Source organism: Arthrobotrys flagrans, assembly GCF_004000055.1.
Source record: "Arthrobotrys flagrans strain CBS H-5679 chromosome Unknown unitig_0, whole genome shotgun sequence".
Taxonomy (NCBI): Eukaryota; Fungi; Ascomycota; class Orbiliomycetes; order Orbiliales; family Orbiliaceae; genus Arthrobotrys; species Arthrobotrys flagrans.
In genome coordinates, this window is record NW_027137550.1 from 1069855 (window position 1) to 1087626 (window position 17772).

The 17772-nt window shown below is 46.8% G+C and overlaps 7 protein-coding genes across 7 annotated transcripts; 2 read left to right on the top strand and 5 right to left on the bottom strand.

Annotated features, from left to right (window-relative positions):
* Positions 1-238: 238 nt before the first annotated feature.
* On the bottom strand, positions 239-1366 carry DFL_003432 (uncharacterized protein; the record flags this gene model as incomplete). Its single annotated transcript, XM_067632370.1, has 2 exons — positions 239-908; positions 993-1366. The coding sequence occupies 2 exons, from the start codon at positions 1364-1366 to the stop codon at positions 239-241; spliced, it is 1044 nt and encodes a 347-aa protein (XP_067490645.1).
* Positions 1367-3783: 2417 nt separating this feature from the next.
* On the bottom strand, positions 3784-7116 carry DFL_003433 (uncharacterized protein; the record flags this gene model as incomplete). The annotated part of the gene is made up of 4 exons (XM_067632371.1): positions 3784-4769; positions 4827-5457; positions 5525-6761; positions 6824-7116. The coding sequence occupies 4 exons, from the start codon at positions 7114-7116 to the stop codon at positions 3784-3786; spliced, it is 3147 nt and encodes a 1048-aa protein (XP_067490646.1).
* Positions 7117-8850: 1734 nt separating this feature from the next.
* Positions 8851-9591, top strand: DFL_003434 (uncharacterized protein; the record flags this gene model as incomplete). Its single annotated transcript, XM_067632372.1, has 2 exons — positions 8851-8929; positions 8987-9591. 2 exons carry the CDS (start codon positions 8851-8853, stop codon positions 9589-9591), a joined length of 684 nt encoding a protein of 227 aa, XP_067490647.1.
* A 181-nt stretch (positions 9592-9772) lies between these two features.
* DFL_003435 (uncharacterized protein) lies at positions 9773-10069 on the bottom strand (the record flags this gene model as incomplete). The annotated part of the gene is made up of 1 exon (XM_067632373.1): positions 9773-10069. The coding sequence occupies one exon, from the start codon at positions 10067-10069 to the stop codon at positions 9773-9775; it is 297 nt and encodes a 98-aa protein (XP_067490648.1).
* A 2186-nt stretch (positions 10070-12255) lies between these two features.
* Positions 12256-13418, top strand: DFL_003436 (uncharacterized protein; the record flags this gene model as incomplete). Its single annotated transcript, XM_067632374.1, has 3 exons — positions 12256-12374; positions 12430-13018; positions 13074-13418. The coding sequence occupies 3 exons, from the start codon at positions 12256-12258 to the stop codon at positions 13416-13418; spliced, it is 1053 nt and encodes a 350-aa protein (XP_067490649.1).
* Positions 13419-14179: 761 nt separating this feature from the next.
* On the bottom strand, positions 14180-15018 carry DFL_003437 (uncharacterized protein; the record flags this gene model as incomplete). The annotated part of the gene is made up of 2 exons (XM_067632375.1): positions 14180-14754; positions 14817-15018. The coding sequence occupies 2 exons, from the start codon at positions 15016-15018 to the stop codon at positions 14180-14182; spliced, it is 777 nt and encodes a 258-aa protein (XP_067490650.1).
* A 112-nt stretch (positions 15019-15130) lies between these two features.
* Positions 15131-16159, bottom strand: DFL_003438 (uncharacterized protein; the record flags this gene model as incomplete). Its single annotated transcript, XM_067632376.1, has 1 exon — positions 15131-16159. One exon carries the CDS (start codon positions 16157-16159, stop codon positions 15131-15133), a length of 1029 nt encoding a protein of 342 aa, XP_067490651.1.
* Between the last annotated feature and the right edge of the window lie 1613 nt (positions 16160-17772).

Genomic DNA, 17772 nt, shown 5'->3' on the forward strand with positions numbered 1-17772 from the left:
GATAAGAAAAAAAATGCCTGATAAAAACCATTCTGAGAAAAAGTATTAGTAATTAAAATAGAGCAAACCCAAGCAAAAAAAAAAAAGAAAGAAAGAAAGAAAAAGGATTTCTGAGCGGAAAAGCTCTTCAGGAAAAAAAAAGTCTCAGCCTGCAAGACCATATCCAATACTAGCCCCGAATCCTGAGAGTCCTTGGCCTCTTTCTGTAACGTCTAGGTACGAGACCAGGCGATCTTCATTAATACCTTGACTGAAAGTTCATATTCCTCCTCCCCCTCCTAACATTACTACTTCCCCCAGCACTCTGAAGTTTCTTGGTAACCCTCATCTTCCCATTACTCATCGCCCAAAAACACGGTATCTTAACATCCAAAGTCTGATACTTCTTCTTCTCCTCCCCTTCCATAGCACCATACTCTTCATCACAAGCCCTGAAAACTTGTGCCACCAACTTTGGATGTTGCTTTTGGATCTGCAGCGGCATATCGAGTATATACTTCCATGGACCGGTAGTAAACGGCCATATGGTTTCTATTAGTTCCGTATATAACTCTATTGTCTCTTCTCCTGCTTCTTCTCTATATTGGAAGTTTGAGAGTTCTTCTTTGTAGAGGAAGAGGGAAGATAGTTTGATTTCTAGGGTAACGTCTTTTGAAGTGACTTGGGACGTGAGGCGATGGACGAATGGCAGGAGCAGTTTCTTGATGCGGTTTTGCATTATAGCAGGGACGTGGTATTCTTTTAGAGAGTATGGGTAGACGCGTTTGTCGATTATGTCGAGTCTTATTTTTTTTATGAGGTGGCGGTAGGTGGGGATTGGTGGAGGTGGTGGGGTATTGTTTGATTCGGGGATGTGGGTTGCGAATCTGGGGAGGAAGTTGACGGCGCAGTATTCGCCGATGTCGTCTCTATTAAAACAAAATAACTGTTAGCTAGTGTTCTTGGGGTTGTAGAATTTATGAATTTAGATAGATATAGAAAAAGGTACATACTTATCCCTCCAAGTATACCCCACCTCCTCCCACGGCGATTCATATTGAACCTCAAACAGCGTCTGCGGCTCATACCCATCCGTCCGACTCTCGTTAATCACCACTCTAACGGGAAACACCGTCTTCCCATAAAGGATCTGCGATGTTTCACCATGTATTTGTTTATTTACGAGAAGTATAGAAAGATCGGTTGGCGAGTTCGACGAGCGGTCTCGAAGTTCGAATGGAGGACGGTTGTCAAGAAATGCTGAGATTGGAGCTGAGGGAGCGGTGGGGAAGGAGAAGACGTATTGGTAGATTTTGTCGCGGAGGGAGCGGGGGAGGGCCAGGAAGGGGAAGGGGCCGGATGTGTGTTTATATGATTCTTTGCCCATTTTTAAGACCAAGTATATATTTGTTATTGGGGGTGATATGTATTTCGATTACGAGGCTCGAGGATATGGTAGATTTGTAGTTTACAAGAAAAGGCGAGTTAAGTTACGAGGCTGTACTGGCCGGTATATATACTAAGCATATAAGTCCCTGAGTTCCGAAGTCTGAATATCTCCGAGTCCAGGTCTAACTTCAAGGTATTCGAGAAAGCGAGGAGAAACATGAATATCAGGGGATGTTCAATGCATCCCTATATATAGAGGGAGGTGAGGGAACTACCGACATGATGTGACTCAGGAGTTCATAATTTCGCGGGGTTGACATAGAGACACGCAATTTCCCGGCCCCTGAACCCGTTCATTCTCGCCAACCTTCTGCAACCAAAAGACGCCGCGAAAACTAAATTTTTAAACCAAGAACAAAAAACTCAGGGAAGACGCGTCTTGATGCGGTGGTTGGACACGGCTTCATGTGATGGCGCTAGCCTGTTTTAGGAGGCTTTGAAGCTCAATCCTGGTTAAGGGGTCCGAGAACCCTAGTCGACTTGAAACATGAAATGAGAGATCGATGCACGTTGCGGGGAGCATTGAAATCCAACAGGTTCAGCCTCATCGGCAAACTCCAATGTTGAGAAGGATCATGAAGAAAAAAAGTGGAGAAATAGTATTAACCAAAGCTTCATCTATGATCTATGACCTTAGAGAGCATTAACCAACAATCCAAAATATGCCTACGACCATCCCCCCCTTCCTCCGTCTTCCCCCCCGCCATAGGCTTTGGAGGCTATCAACCCCCAAGGCTAAATACCGCATTACTAAGAATAAACAAACAAATCCATGATGAATTTGCCACAATGTTTTATAGTAGAACGGTATTTCCGATATTGATAACGATGGATGTGGTGGATATTCTGGGTGTTGAAGGGTCGACTTATTATGTTCAGTCTTATGCTCCTTGGGAGGGGTTGTATTTTATTTATGCCGATTGGTATGTATACAATTTTAATACGGTGTATGGAGAGTAATGCATATGCTTGTTCCTTTTGAACCCGAAAAGACATCGATTCGATGCCCAGTATCGAAGGCCTAGCCTGACGTCTGGCAGCAGTCCCAAATTCATGCTTGCATTTTACAACATCGACAACAAAAAAAAAAAAAAAAGGTGGAACCAGAAGGATTCGAAATGTCGTGCTGAATACGCAACCAAATCGCGACGAAGTGCGCAGTTTTAGATCAAATCGGGCCCCAGTTGAATTGTTACCAACTAACTAGGTCATCTTCTGGTTCCGCTATCAAACTCCATATATATAACCCCTTCTGTTCATTATTTAGCTGTATGGGCGACTATTACGAGTACCTAGAGCGATGAAGCCTACTAAAGTCTATATTGAATATCTAGTAAACCATGGAACCAAAGACTTTATGCCCCCCAAAACCCCCACGTTACATATAAAGAACAATATCAAATTCCATAAGCCCCCTCTCCCCACCCAGCCTTCTTACATGAACTAACACTCCACAAAATACCAGTTACGACCTCCACCACCCCTCCAAATCCACCCCTTCGACCCTTCCCCCACCTGTCGACCCCTAATTCGTCACATCACCTTGACAATAGAAGATTACTGGCATCTGGGTTATTCATAAGTATTCACCTATCACGTTCCCCACGGTACAAGGTCAACCCTAACAAAACTACTGATGCCATTGGCATCCCGTCTTGAAACACTGTTCGGAATACCCGCGAAGAGGGTATTAATCTCGAAATATATGTTAGCTACGTATCGTTTAATAAACCGTTGGAGAGCTGGAGGGAGTACATCTATACTGGTAAAACATTGGGGGAGGGTTATCGTGAGGAGGAGGAAAATGAAGTTGGGGGAATAAGACCCTTTGATGATTTTATAAAGGTTTTGGCACCGTTGGTGACGGGAAGTTGGGTGAAGGAATATACGTTTAATTTCGAGGCGCCAGTTTTGAAGCGTAGGTATCCACAGTTAGAAGGGATTATGAAAAGGAAACGTGATGTTTATTTGAAGGTTTTGAAGGGGGTTTGTGAAATGAAGGAGTTTGAGGAAGATACTGGTACATGACCGGAATTTGAGGAAGATCCTGGTTCGTGGTTGGAGCTTGAGGAGTAATAACGATCTATTGTTGTTTAAATGGCATAAAAATGCTGCAGGTAGTGCGAATGAATGAATTCTTTTTTATTTAATATTTTCATGATATCCAAGGAGAGGCGAGAGTTAAACTACTTTCCATCACCGTTATAAACAGCTAAAAGATAAGATCATAACGCCATGATGTCATTATACATCGCCCCAAAATATGTGACCCTGAAAAATAAACACAAGATGAACTTATATCCAAGAAATATCCCACCAAAATTTCATACTCTCTCGCATCGATACCAATCTCACTCACAACCCTGGTCCTCCAAAGAAAAAGCTATCAAAAAGCTCCATCTGCCCATTCCCATTCGTCCAACTGCCATCTAACCCTCCAACCCCCCACCCTCCATAATTCATATTCAAATCAAACGGTCCACCCCACCCACTCCCTCCATCTAGTCCTCCGAACCCACTTGCAGCGTTGGCAGCAGCGGCAGCAGCATTCTCCATTCCAAACTCACTCAGTCCATGATACCCAACCGTCCAATCGTCGTTATCGGCGTCAATGCCACTCATTAACGAATCCCCAGCTTGGGATGTAGACGTTGGTAAGCCCGTTCCGGCACCCGTAGCTGCGAGATAGGAATTCGTGCTTGATATTAAACTTTCGTCGTCACCTGGTGTCATCCCTTCCACGATACTATACGCCTGCGTTCCAGGTGAAAATTCACCGCTACTGGCAGCAAGCATCCCTGCCGCTGCCACCGCTCTCCTCGATTCCTCATCTTCAACTTCTTCCTCGCCTTCGTTGGTGGGGTCATCAATCGGCTTCTCCTTAATAACGGCGTGAAACCCACGGTCTACTAGTCTTTGCGACTTCCCGGGTTTAGTACCACGCGGTACCTTCCCCGCACCAGTACCTTGACTTAATACATCCTCATTCCCCGCAAATAGTTCTCTAAACTGACTGTCGAAAGTATGTTGTCGCTTCCTCTTCGCCGCAGGCCGTTTTTCGTCCTCGGGTTTCGATGTGTACGGTTTGATCTCATCCGGTGGTGGACTCGGCTCATCTTTGCTGAAGTTTAGGATCTGAGGTTCTGTGCCGGAAAGACACATGGTTACTGTTGCGCGAGACATTCGTTCGAACGAAACGCGGCAGGCTTCTGCAGGTGGACAGCGGTCGGAAAGGTCACCGAGGACGGAGGTTGCGGCGAGGATGGTGAAATCTACATCGTCCATCGACAGTTTGGCACGAACTGTGGGTGAGTGCCATATCGCGTAGAGGAATGATATGCCTGACTATTATCAGCGAGGAAACTTCGAATAACCTTAAGCTATGGGAAGGGACTTACCAGCCATAAACAAGTGATGCACAGCTAAGAACGTATGATTCACCTGTCGCATCCGATGAAGTTGTCGATACAGCCGTAGAACCTTCATTCCCGCGTCTGCAACAACGCCATATACCCTCTCCTCCTCCTCTTTATCCCTCACTTTGTCCCTCTGTCGATTCTCCAGTCCATCGACCTTAACCTTTCCATTTGGATCAACATTCGTCCCGAATTTCTCGGCCAATAGATCAGGAACCGATAAACTCGGTCGATACAGCATCATTAGTGTCAGCCAGTAGTTCAGTTCCAAGAACTCCAGACTGAACGCGCATCCTGTGACTTCTTTAGTCTTCGGACATCCGTCGAACCATTCTCTTAGTCGGGCGTCGACATCATTCCTCCACTCAACAAGACTTTGGTGCGGTTTCAGGAACGGTGTAACGAGATTGAGGCCTGTTGGGTGGACGTGCTGCGGGAGACTGTTGGGATGATTATGTGTTTGCTGATAGTGGTGGACTTGCAATATTTCGGATTGTAAGAGACGAAGTTGGAAATAGGCGTATGATATACTCTTGTATGTCGCTGATGGAGGTGTCGACGGCTGCTTAATTCCCATAGGCGTTATGAATTCGTCGGGTAGGAAGCTCGGAAACTAGTAACAAAAGTTAGCAGGCCATTCTTCGTACCAAATATCCATCCAACTTCGAGAATGGCCATACCTCAATACCAATAACTTCGTCCGCAATCTGTACTGGCCGCCCGACGCACGTACTAACAAGCCTATCGAGACTGTATGTACACCAAAACAATCTCCTTCTTAGATCTCTTCTCCATCCCCTCATCCCATCGTCACCAACACCTTTCGGTACCACCTCCTCTGTAAACAAGCCTAGGTCGACTGCCAGCCTCATCGCTACTCCAATTATATACCACACACCAGGGCTAACCGGTCTTAGAATCGCATATGCTGCAAGCAGCAAAACAGCTTGCAACTCTTCTAACCCACCCGAACTAGCCCGCAGAAACTCCTCGAGATGTAATACTGCCGCAGCGTGATATGCCTCTGGTTGTTGCTTTCCTTCGTATATACTCTTCATATCCGCTCCAATACCAGGACTCGGTACCGGTGTTCTATCCACAAATATCCCGGCTCCGATCGCAAACACTATATTCAACAGATATAGCGTCTGTGGACTCCTTGCCTCTCCAGGGCGGATATCGTACGCTGCTTCGAAGAATTTCATGAATTCAACCCGATGCAGAATCGGTATCTGTGGATTCGAGTGCTCGAAATACAGTTCCACTAACTTTCGGCCGAGAACCTCGCTCGGGAAAGGAGCCGGTGGAATAGCAGGTTTGGCTTGTAAGCCGAAGAAAGAATCGCGCATGTCAGTATCTTTGCTGAATACCCCAGGTTGGGCGAATGAACGGCGGTTCCAACGCCCGACAGGAGTGTATCTTCCACTTCCACCACCATTTCCGTTACCACTTCCACTACCACTCCCAATATCAATGCCACTGGCGGACCCATTGGTGGACTTGACGGCTTCAAATACCAGACGGGCAAAGGAGATACCCGATGTAGAACCTAGGAATCGCGGATCCGATGTACCTTGAACCGGTATCGAGGATATGGCAGAGAGCGTAGGATCATTCTTGATCAGGTCGGCGTTTTCGTCTATCGGACGGTTGCCAGGGTTGATAGTAACTATACTGGGGGTATGCTGGGTCGACACCGGTGTAGGAGGCTTAACAAAACTGGGAGACGCGCCCTCATTGATATCGATGCCATTTCTCGATAATGAAGGTGATAAAGGGTTAACACCGGATGCACTCGGAGAAGTTGCTACTTGACCGTTCAGAGGGAAGAATGATGTAGGAGGTTCGAAAGCAAGACTGTTTGTCGATAGAAGATTTTCGAGGTATGTCACTCGTTCTTCGAGGTAGTTGACATAGCTGTAAGGAATGTTAGGTCAGTATCACGAATTCCATTTGATAGTCTGAATATATGGACCCACCTCCTCGGTATCTCTCTCTTGGTAATTGGGTCATAACCCACACACTTAACTCCCACCTTTTCACACTGCGTGCATGCTGGTATCCTTTGATCACATCGATTCTTCCGTAACCTACACCTATTACATGCTGTCACGCTTCGAAACGAAGTGGCGCCGGATAGCTGCGTCGGCGGAGGATTCGCCTGTGTCGCAGATGTCGGCTGCGGCGGGGAATTGTGCGACTCGGAGTCCGACGGCGACTCGCGCCGCCGCCGTTTCACGTTCGAACCACCATCTATGAAGTCGTTCGACATGGTCAAGAACGGGGGAGGTAAGGGGAAGTCCCGGCGAGATTTCGGATGTAGGGGTATTTTTTGGTATTAAGATGAGACCTTTCTTTTCAGACGAAAAAATGTGTCGGAGGCTGGCGAGATGAAGCTACAGACTCATCGCGGTATATGGCGCATTCGGGTACAGCAGGCACAGGCAGCGGATATACGGAGGCGTCGCTATTAGGCAGGACGTCGAGCCGACTAGTGAAAGACGATGGGAGACAAGAGAGTGCTATCGATTACGCAAAAGGCAAGAAGACAGGGCCGGGTTAGCCCGAGATCTTGTCGCAGAATATTCCGCGAAAGTAAAAATAAATAAATTAAAATGAAAAGTCTCGAATGTGACTATGGACTAGCCTCGTGTGAGATCTCGAAATCAGATGGTGGAAAGCTTCGATGAAAATTCGAAAGTCGATCTGGGGAGCATGACAGCGTCCAAATAAGGGTTTTTCTTACGTTATGAAATCTTGTGAAAGAGGAAGGTTTCAATAATGCTGGTAACGAACCCAAGCTTGGAGCTAATACGCCTGGACAGGCGGGTATTCGATGCGTGATCCTGCGTCAACCGGCGTAATTACCGTTGGCGATAAGACTACTACGCCTTTATCGAATCTGCGTATTAGAAATTAAGCCCGTCTCGTTCGTTAGTTACTCGTGGGAATTTCTTCGCCTGGCTGCCGAGTTTGAATGGGATTTGAGAAAGGAATTCGGTCTGGCCCCAGTCCTTCGCTTCTTCGGCTCAAACTAGCGTCTTCGGCACAGATAACATGCCCTATCTCATTTCAACAGTCGGCAATAGGCTGCTGCTTAATACTTCTGTGCCAGGGCAATACGTAGAGAACATGCAAGCACATGGACCAATCATATACTTCTTCCACTCGTTCATGTAAGATCTAGGGACCAAGAGGGACTTCACCCGTGATAATAGGTAGCGACCAGCCACGAGATAGGATGGTTTCAAAACAATCGCAAGGGACCGTATCGAAATTGGGACTCCACTTCCTGCACGACAGGACCCAAAGATACGGATTTGCCTTCAACGACGGCCGCTAAACCGTGGGAAACGTCGCCGGCTGGGAGCAGCGCGAGTCAGGGTGTTTGAGAATAGCCTCTTGAGCCGATTTGTTACTGGTTCGGACTTGAACTGGAACTGCTGGAACATGCGTCAGCAGGCATCAGACCCGGACGCGGTATGGTAGGTATTGGGGAAAATCGGCTTGAGGGAAGAGTGCCCCATCGGAAGTCGGCGATGTGAGTGATGTACGAGGAAAGAAAGCGTGGGCCGGTGTTTAGCTGCAGCTAATCGAATCGAATAAGATAGTCATCCCGAAAGAAAGGTTTAGCTGGTGATGCCCACATGTTGGGGCATGTGTGGGCGTGGGATGACCCGTGTTGCAATCATGTAGATCACTGCTAAGTTTACATACTCCAACATTAACAACGCAGTTTGGTTAGGCTCGGATGAGACTATAGGAAAGGCATAGAAATTTACTTGTAAGTCATGTTAGTTTATATAAGAACTACTTTTCTAGTAAAATACAATGGAACTAAATGACGGACTGTTATTCTACAATCTCACTCGTACTGCAGAGTACTTGTATCCCGCCGTCGCCTAGTCTAAAAACGAGCGTAGGACTGAATTACAGCGTGTACTTTGGGTTATTATACTTGATTGCGGTGCGTACATGTTCGGCGTGTAGGCTTGAGTTAGTCTAGATGCTGGACGCTGCGTCACGCAAACAGACCAACTTTAGTGCTGTCGACGCTGTCGTCGCTGTCTCCTTCAGGTTCAGGTGTAAGTGTACGCTTTTTCGGTGCGGGCTTAAAAGGTATTGTTGACACGTAACCCCAGGGAATCTTTTTAGTTTTGGGGGTTCAGGATCAGCCTCGTGCTCTTTCAACGATAGAGACCCCACCTTCTCGACACCCCTCCTTCTCAAAAACTTCATAATTTCAATCTCCGTCGTCACCGCAGCCCAGACGAGCATACCTCTCATAGTATCCCGCTCCACCTCTCCCAAGCTCTTCCCTAGACTAAATTCTCCCGGTCCCTGTAACGCCCGCTTCAACATGGAAGCCCCCTCCTGCTTTCCTCCCGCCACCTTTAGTAAATACTCGGGTAGTCGACCCCCTAGGTCTACATACGCGTCTCTCTTTAAGAGTAACTCGATGGTCTCACAACACGCAAACTTCCCTGCCCACGCTGGTGCTGGATACCCTGTTCTGCTGTCTTTGGCATCCAAATCCGCCCATCTGTCCAAAAGGACCCTAACACCTTCAGTGGACCCCGCCTCTGCAGCCAATGATAGTGGTGTTCGACCTGGGTCGGCTTTGATTTCTATCTCCGCTCCCCCATGGCGTCTTCATTCTCGTCATCGGTCATCACCCCAGAGAATAGCAATTCCTGAGTCTCCCACTCGTTCTGATATTCAAGTGGATTCGTGGGCCATTTATTAATATCCGGTTCCCGTCTTTCGAATAACTCCACTACGTTCAAAAGGTCCTCTTTCTCATCTTCATCATCAGAGATCTCTTGAGAGAAAGGTAACTCCGTCCATTCACCCTGGTTCTTACGTTCAGGTGAACTCGGAAGCAATCCGCTGGTTTGCGGTTCTCTACCGTTGGAAAAATGCTCCTTCTATGTGGTGTCTTCATCTCCAGAATCAAGGGTCGTCGTAAAGTATGAGGATTTGATGGTATCGTATAGGTTCTGGTTTTTAAGTGAACTCAAAAGCGCTGCATCGGTGGTTTTCGGCTGTTTTCTTGAGAGGGAGTTGTTCCGTTGAGTTCCGTTCTTGGTTTTGTTATTATCGATTTCTAGTAATTCTTTGACTTCACGTTGATATGGGATTGGGTTCACGAACCATTCATAAAGTTTCGGTCCTCTCCCATGCGTTCCCAGAGGTACCGGTCCCATTCTGCCCAAAATGCCCATCCTTGGAGTACTATTCGTCTCCCTTGCAGCCGATCGGGCTGGGGTGCTATTTGTCTCCCTTGCAGCCTGTCGGGGTGGAGTCGAGACAAGGGTACTATCCTCAACTTCAGAACTACTAATATTTGGACGGAAAGGTAATCCCGCAATCTCAAACTGGTTCTGAGCCTCAGACGACCATAGAACGACAGTTTCTAGTTGCCTTCCGTTGAAAGAGTTGTTTTCCTAGGTATTGTCCTGATAGCCAGATCCAGCGACTTTTGGAGAGAATGGTGGCTTCTTAATCTCGTGCCGCTTCTGATGTTTGGGTGAATTCGAGGCGCTAGGTTTTACTTGCCTTCTGTTGGGAAGGTCGCTCTCTTGGCTGTTATCCTTATCTCCATCACTAATAAGTTTTGGGGACGATGGTGTTTCCTTGGTCTTGTGATGGTTCTAATATTTAGCTGAATTCAAGGCACTGGTTTCCAGTTGCCTTCTATCGAAAAGGCTGTTCTGGCTATTGTAATCTCTTGCCGGGGGACGGCTGTCTATTTCGCGCTCTTATCCCTCAGAAACCAAAGAAAGCTAAGGTTGGAGATGTTGCGACTGTATTCACGCATCGGTCATAGAAAAGGGTATTAGAGTACCAACATTGCTTTGTCTCGCTGGCGCCAGACAAAAGAGAGTCTGCACTGTGTAAACCTTATTGTAAACTCGTCCCAAGACTTTTCTGCAGGTTCTCGCTGATAGGTCTCGTGTTATTGATATGACTTGGCGGTACGCACTTTAGTAGTTCTTTTGCGCAGATAGCGGCCGGAACGGCGGCATACTGCCAGTACAATAGCTGCAGGGCAGTCCACTAAGCCAGCAGCTTCCATCTCAATACAAAGTACCTCGTTTCTTAGAGATCTACTGATCTCATCCGCTTCTGGGCGTTTTTGACTACTTGATTACCGGATGCAATCAAGCCATAATGAACTCGAGCGTTCACAGGGTTTCCTGCAAACCCATATCCTTTCACTGAGGTATATTCAGATGGTAAATACGGATTGTTAACTTTTATATCGTTAAGATGTTGTGGTATCCCCGTTCCGCACCTATTCTGTTGGGCCTGTAGCTTCGACATTGCGGCAGACAATTCCTTAGGCGGGCAATAATGTCTGCTCAGCTCAAAACCCTTGCCTGCTTTACCAAAATCCCATTGTATGCATGCGCAGGCTTCAACAAGCCTCAATTCCTATGTGTTGAATGTGGCGTTATATTACAATCAGGCGATACAAACACCGTTTGATCGACGCTAGCCGAACAAGGTTACTGTTGTTCCTGGAAGGGAACAGGTTGTCAAAGTGAAAGAGGCAAACTGGGAGATCGATAGTTGAAGCTATCGTAAATCCCTTTTGTATTGCTATTGAGGTTGTGTCGATCGATTATTCTTTTCGATGATCAATTATTTACATGAGGGTTGCTTGTTTTAATAGTGGGAAGCAGGATCACGTGACGTCATAAGGCCTGTTGGGGCGCAGTTACACGGACAAACAGGCAAATCATCGCCCAATTCGTGGATTCCAACATAAACAACACACATTCGTTTGTATCACCCAATCTACTCTATCGAGCAAGTGGAAGACTAAAACGACATCCCGACCTCTGATTACCTGCCGAGTGAAAACGCCGTTTTTCTTTGTGATACCGTAAATGCATCTGCAAGGATAAAAAAAACGCTAGGATCCCCCATCTTCTCACCACCATCTTCCATGGTCAATCACTTATCGCCATTCGAAGCTTAACATTGCCCGCTCGAGCTCCCCCCAACAACTTTAAGAAACAGGGATTACGACTAACACCCCCAGTCTTGTAACCAATAAGCCGGTTTTCTGCCTCGTTTAGAAATTAATACGTCTTTGATATTATCAACGGATTATGGGTGGCCATTTTCTAGCCCCGATAATGCTCGCGATGAGCTGCAGATACAGCAGCAAGACTAGTCTCGTTTGCCGTAACGTGCATATTCATCGCACTGACCTCATCGATAACGCTCCGCCACCCACCCGCAACACAATATTATTTTTTGAGCTAGGACGCTAGTGCAATCGATGCGTTATATTTCTATCATATCCCTATTGCGATATCGATTAGCTAGGGTCTTTCTCTTCCTCTTTCTTCTATTGCTCCTCACATCTCTATCTTCTTAAGATTTCCTCCCTCGAAAGATGGCTTCAACGTCCGAATTTTCGATAAATAGCGGTAGTAGGAGCGTATTCGATGTAAATCCTAGCGCAAGATGCGATGAACTCAAAAGCCCGTCAACGACTACATTCGCCATTTCCTGGTACGCTAAACTCATACCACCTAGGAAGCGCTAACTAATCGCTATCACCATACAGTGGCTTAATAGCTTGGACAATCGCATCCTACATACCCCAATATGCCCGTATAATACGTCGTCAATCAGCCGAAGGCCTTTCCACGCTTTACATCCTCCTTGGGGCCTCATCCGGCATTTGCGCTGTCGCCAATATCCTAGTTCTACCCAGTAGCCAAGTAGATATAGGATGCTGCAAAACAAACGATACATATCCGTGTGTAGCGGGGTTACTCGGCATGGTACAAGTGATTAACGGCGTAGCTTGTTTCTTGGGCGTAATGTTCCTATACATCTACTACGCACGCGAAGAAGCTGAAGCCAAAAGAACTGGCCGCCGTCCTTCGATGTCTAGTCAAATGCGTACGTACCGTCGAGTCCGTAAAGCATGGTTTGTGCTATTCTTTGTCTTTGCGTGGGCGCTTCTTATTTTGCTTGTGTCTGCGATTATACTCCATCGGTTTCCGTCGTATGCTCAGAATTGGGCAGACTTCTTGGGAGTTTTGGTGGCGGCGTTGGCGTGTACGCAGTGGTTGCCACAGGTGTTTACTACTTGGCACTTGGGGCATTTGGGGAGCTTGAGCGTGGCTATGTTGGCTTTGTCGACACCGGTGAGCATATATATCCCACAATTTTACCGTTTAACTGAATGTTAATATTGGATAGTCAACCTGGATATTCGGTTTCTCCCTCATTTCCCGCGTAGGATCCGCCGGCTGGTCCGCCTGGATAGTATACGTCCTAGTAGGAACCATGCAAATAATCCTAATCGGTACCGCCATCTTCTTCGCTATCAGAGACTACCAGCACGGCGAACCGGGAAAGAATACAATCGAAACAGGTATTCAGGGAAACGCTTGGTTAGATGGTTATAGTATTTCTTCAGAGGACGGTGGAGATTATGAGGCTGGTGCAGAGAGTATGGTTGCACCGGATGAAAGGATGAGTTTGTTAGATGGGAGGGATAAAAAAGGGAAAGAGAGTTTAGGGGTGTTTTATGGACATGGTTGAGGCTTCTAGATGAGCCTATAATGATAGAATCTAGAACTTTGCGGTGGCACCCCGGAGCTCTTGACGGAGAGAAAATTACAATACACTACTATAATTTACGTCGTTGGCCGGTTTGGAGTTGATATGTCAGCTTGTATTTGCATTTTGAAATACCGGAATACTTCTTGTTCTTAATCAATAGATTACTAATTACTACGAGCTTACGTAGCTATAGCTTACTACGTGGTACTACTGAATTAATTCTTCGGTGCTTAGGTCTGTGTAACAGTCCCGTCCCAAAACGACTTGGGATGGGCTGTCGTGTTGCATTTTGTCGTAAACAACACATTAAACACAAACGTGGCATCTTATGAATCTGTAAAGCATGCGGGAAAAGGTTGGGGGAGTGGATAAGAGGATGTATTTTCGTCTGAGAGGCTTGATAGCAAGAGGATTCCTTGGAGGAAGATGATAAAAGATTTCTTCCGTAGTGGAAGATACTTGGTTCCAAGGTAAATTCTAGAATCAAGGGTGGATAAATCCAATGTCAAGAATGAGACAAAATGATACAACAATTCAGTGACAAGAAATCAAAGTAGGAGAATAGCAGTTTAAAAGTCAAGCCAAGAGGAAGATCAAAGTCAAAGGCCCAAAATCAAAATGTCCTACAAATGCTGTTAGTATAACGTTAGTCTCGGCACGGGAGTAGATGATCATCATACCTGCACGTAAAATGCTATACATCTAAGGGCTTTGGACGTCCAACTTCGCGAGACAACTCGTCAAACTTTCACCACCCCCTCCCCCTTCTTCTTGCCCGTAGACCCTGTCTCTGCCTCCCCAACCCTCAGCTCTTCCGACCCCGACTCCATCGTCGTCCCCCCCTCCGTCGCTGTGCTGCTGGGGAATAGCGTTGACGTCGCCTTTTCATCAGGACCATTGTTAGCTGTTTCGTCATCGATGTTATCCCATGGGTCCCTCTTCGGCTCGAATCGGGGCTCCGGGTCACCACCGAGCGATGAAACACTCAAATGCTTTGGTGGGCCAATCGGGCCGAAATCGAGAACCTTGATATCCCAACCTAATATCTTCCCCTTTGGGACTTGGCGTAACGTACCTCCAAGGTCTTTGACACTCAGACGGCTCCCCTGGTCCTTTCGGTCTTGGAACTTCCTCTCGAGCTTGGCCTTGTGTTTATCATAGGCTCTAGGAGAGTTGTAAAGGACAAGCTTTGGCTTGTCAGGAAGGTCACCCATGACGGGGATGACACGGGATTCGGTGTTGAAGTAGTCACTACGGAGGAACCACTTCTCGACGCGCAAGACACAAGCGCCACCAACAATCCCGATGACAGTTCCTACCGTGGTATCATTAGTTCTGTCGAGCTTATGGTAAAAACGAATCATAGGGATCACATACCCTGAGTGTTTCCAGTCGGAGATGCAAGGCTTCGGCTGATGATAAAGTCACCTGGCAAAGGTTGTCGGACAATGACGGCGTAAGCCCTTCTACCGATGATGGATCGGTCGGGGGGTGGAACTGGAGATCCAGTTCCCTTCCAGCCGGTGTGGAAAAGCTCAAACGGAGCAAGGCCGACAGTGATGGTTTCACCGTTTTTCATCTTGATTGGAACAAAAATGGAAAGCTGCCCAATACGCATTGGACAGGCCATATTATCAATATCGTCACAGCTGGCTACGGATTTCTCATGGTTAGTACCAATCCTCTTTGCATTATCTCATTTCTACATAAGGGAGTAAGAGAAATAACTTGCCGACATAATTTCCAAATAAGGCACGAACTTCCTTGGGTTTGAACCTTTCTAAGAAGGTTGGAATCTCTGCCATGGATTGAAGGAGCAAGTCATCGGGAGCAAACGGTTTGGTCTTCGGCCCTTCCTGAACAGGAAAACTAGGGAAGGAATACTGGCCAGGAGACTTCCCGCTGACTCCGATGATTGGGACGGTTGGGGGGATGACACTCATTTTGACCAGCTGGTCGTCGACGCGTTCACGGTCTTGAGCCTCCGAGAGCAAACGACGTAACGTTTGAGAAGACTTGCGTTTCTCTTTTTTCATACCCCAAAGCAAATCTTGGGATTGGAGATGGTTGTTAGGTCCGTACCCTTGGGAAGCTTCCAAGATAGCTGGAGCCTTCTTGGAGGTAGCAGTTGGAGCTTGGATGGTCGGCTCAGACTGCGGAAGTGCTGGACTTTTTGGAGCACCGGGAGGCTTGGGGACCGCCTCTTCGTAAATGGTGAATGGTGGAGTCCTTTCACGCGAGGAGGTAGAACCACTAGAGGAGGAGCTCGAAAGCTTGGGAGAAGCTGTTCGCCCCGTATCTTTGTTAGCTTGTAAAGAGGTTTCGTGCATTGCAGACGGGAGGTTATTTTGATTCTTTATTGAATGGAATTTCTCGGTCAGGGTTGATTTCCCTATCTTATTCCCACCTGCTAGTGAAACTGGCTGTGGAGTTGGTTGAGACACCGGCTGAGAAACTGGATCCTCAGGATAAGAAGGCAACCATCGACCAGGAATGGAGGACTTCGAGGTGAATTGAGGCTTCGGACTCCCAAGACCACGTGTAGGCGTGGTTTGCAGTCTCGTAGGACTGTTCCCCTTAGCGGAAGGGGTTGAAGGGAGTGTGGAAACGACTCCTCGTTTCTTTGGCGTAGTGACCGTGTCAATGATAGGTACGGCTTGGGGTCGTTTCTGAATAGGAGAGCCACCCCCTGTAGGAGCTGGACCAGGGGGTGATGACATAATGACTATGGTTAGGTTACCAAGAGGTCTAGAAACGTTCTAGACGAAGTTGTGACGGAACCACGAGGTGATCTTGGATCTATCATCAATCACATCAATACCGACCACCATCCACAAATTTGATGGCATCTTGGGGGGTATACTTACCACTAAGGAGTGAAATCTATTGAGAGATTGGGAGATGGAGATAGATGATGAGCTACCCAAAGCTTCCTGGGCTTTGGGGGAGGGGGGAAAGAGGGAGATAGTGGTGGAGATGTAAAAAGAAGAGGAGAAGCGGTCACGAGCGTGAAGAGAGAAGAAAGGAAGCGTCGAGGTCGAGCTAGAGCATAGTTGGCGTTCTCGCCTCTTTGCTGGCAGCGTTAATCACACTGCCCCGTACAGTAACTATTTTGTAGTATGCCTCTGGACCTGTTTATTAGCAAACAGATCTCTCATCCAGTATCTCTCACCCGAGTACTTTTCATGCAGTCAACGAGACTCATACGACCAGGAGGCACTTAGAGAGCTCAATAGCATCAATATCCTGCCCGAATCACCTCATCCTCTAAGCTAATGTTTTATCATCTAGGGCATTGTGTGTCCGGCTAGATCTGCCTTAAAGCACATGGTCAGATAGGTTGGAAGTAAGGAAGAAGGATTACTGACCACTAAGGTATCTGAATTCCAAAAGTATGCCAGCACTGTATCGCGTGCAGTCATGGGCAACGATTTGAGGGTAAGGCCCCGCCACGAAGGCATTTATACCTAAAAGCTAATCTCCTTCATCGAACAGGAGGGCCATTGTTTTAGGAAGACGCTGCATGGCTGGCGAGCAGCATCAGCTGATGGGAGGTCGATGGCAGTTGGAAGGAACGATGTTCGGTTGCAGTGCGCTGAGAGACGGAAGACCAAGAGTATTTCCCTAGGCTAGATATCACCAAGTGGATCTGCATCTAGTAGGGAAGCAAGCTCCAACCCACCTAGGATACACCAGTATGGATCGAAGCACATATATTGGAGATGGTCTCGAGACTATATATATCGGATATATCGTTTCGAAGCTCCGATATGTTTTGATGGTTGTTATGTGCTGGTTGATAGATGATTTAGAATAAGAAGTTGAAGATTTGAATCTGATCTACCTATTTTGACATTTAGGCAGTGTGCTCGGTGTAAATACAAGGGAGTTAGCTTTTGCACTTATTAAGCTTATATCCTCAATACCAGGATCTTGATGAATTGAATTGCCTCGTAGGCCTACTGCAAAGGTCTTGACCGATATCTATATTTGTCGAATATCGAAATACTCCATCACGTATGCACCGCTCTGGCTTCGATCGCATATTCTCTTATATTTCTGTACAAACACCTGGCATCGATCTGCAATTTAGCGGTTCCAAGAAACGATATTGAGGTCTTTCTAGTAAGCCAAATTTTCACTTTCCAAGTGAAACATCCTCTAGCTTCAACTTAGAAAGCTCTGGGCCTTATATATGAATTGATTTGTTTATGCCATGCATGTGCAATTAATATTCACAATGGTATCAAAAGACATATAGTTGGAGTAGACTCCAGATTTGAGTAGTCTTGTACTAAAATTTGACAGACTACACTGGTCTTATTCCCCATTC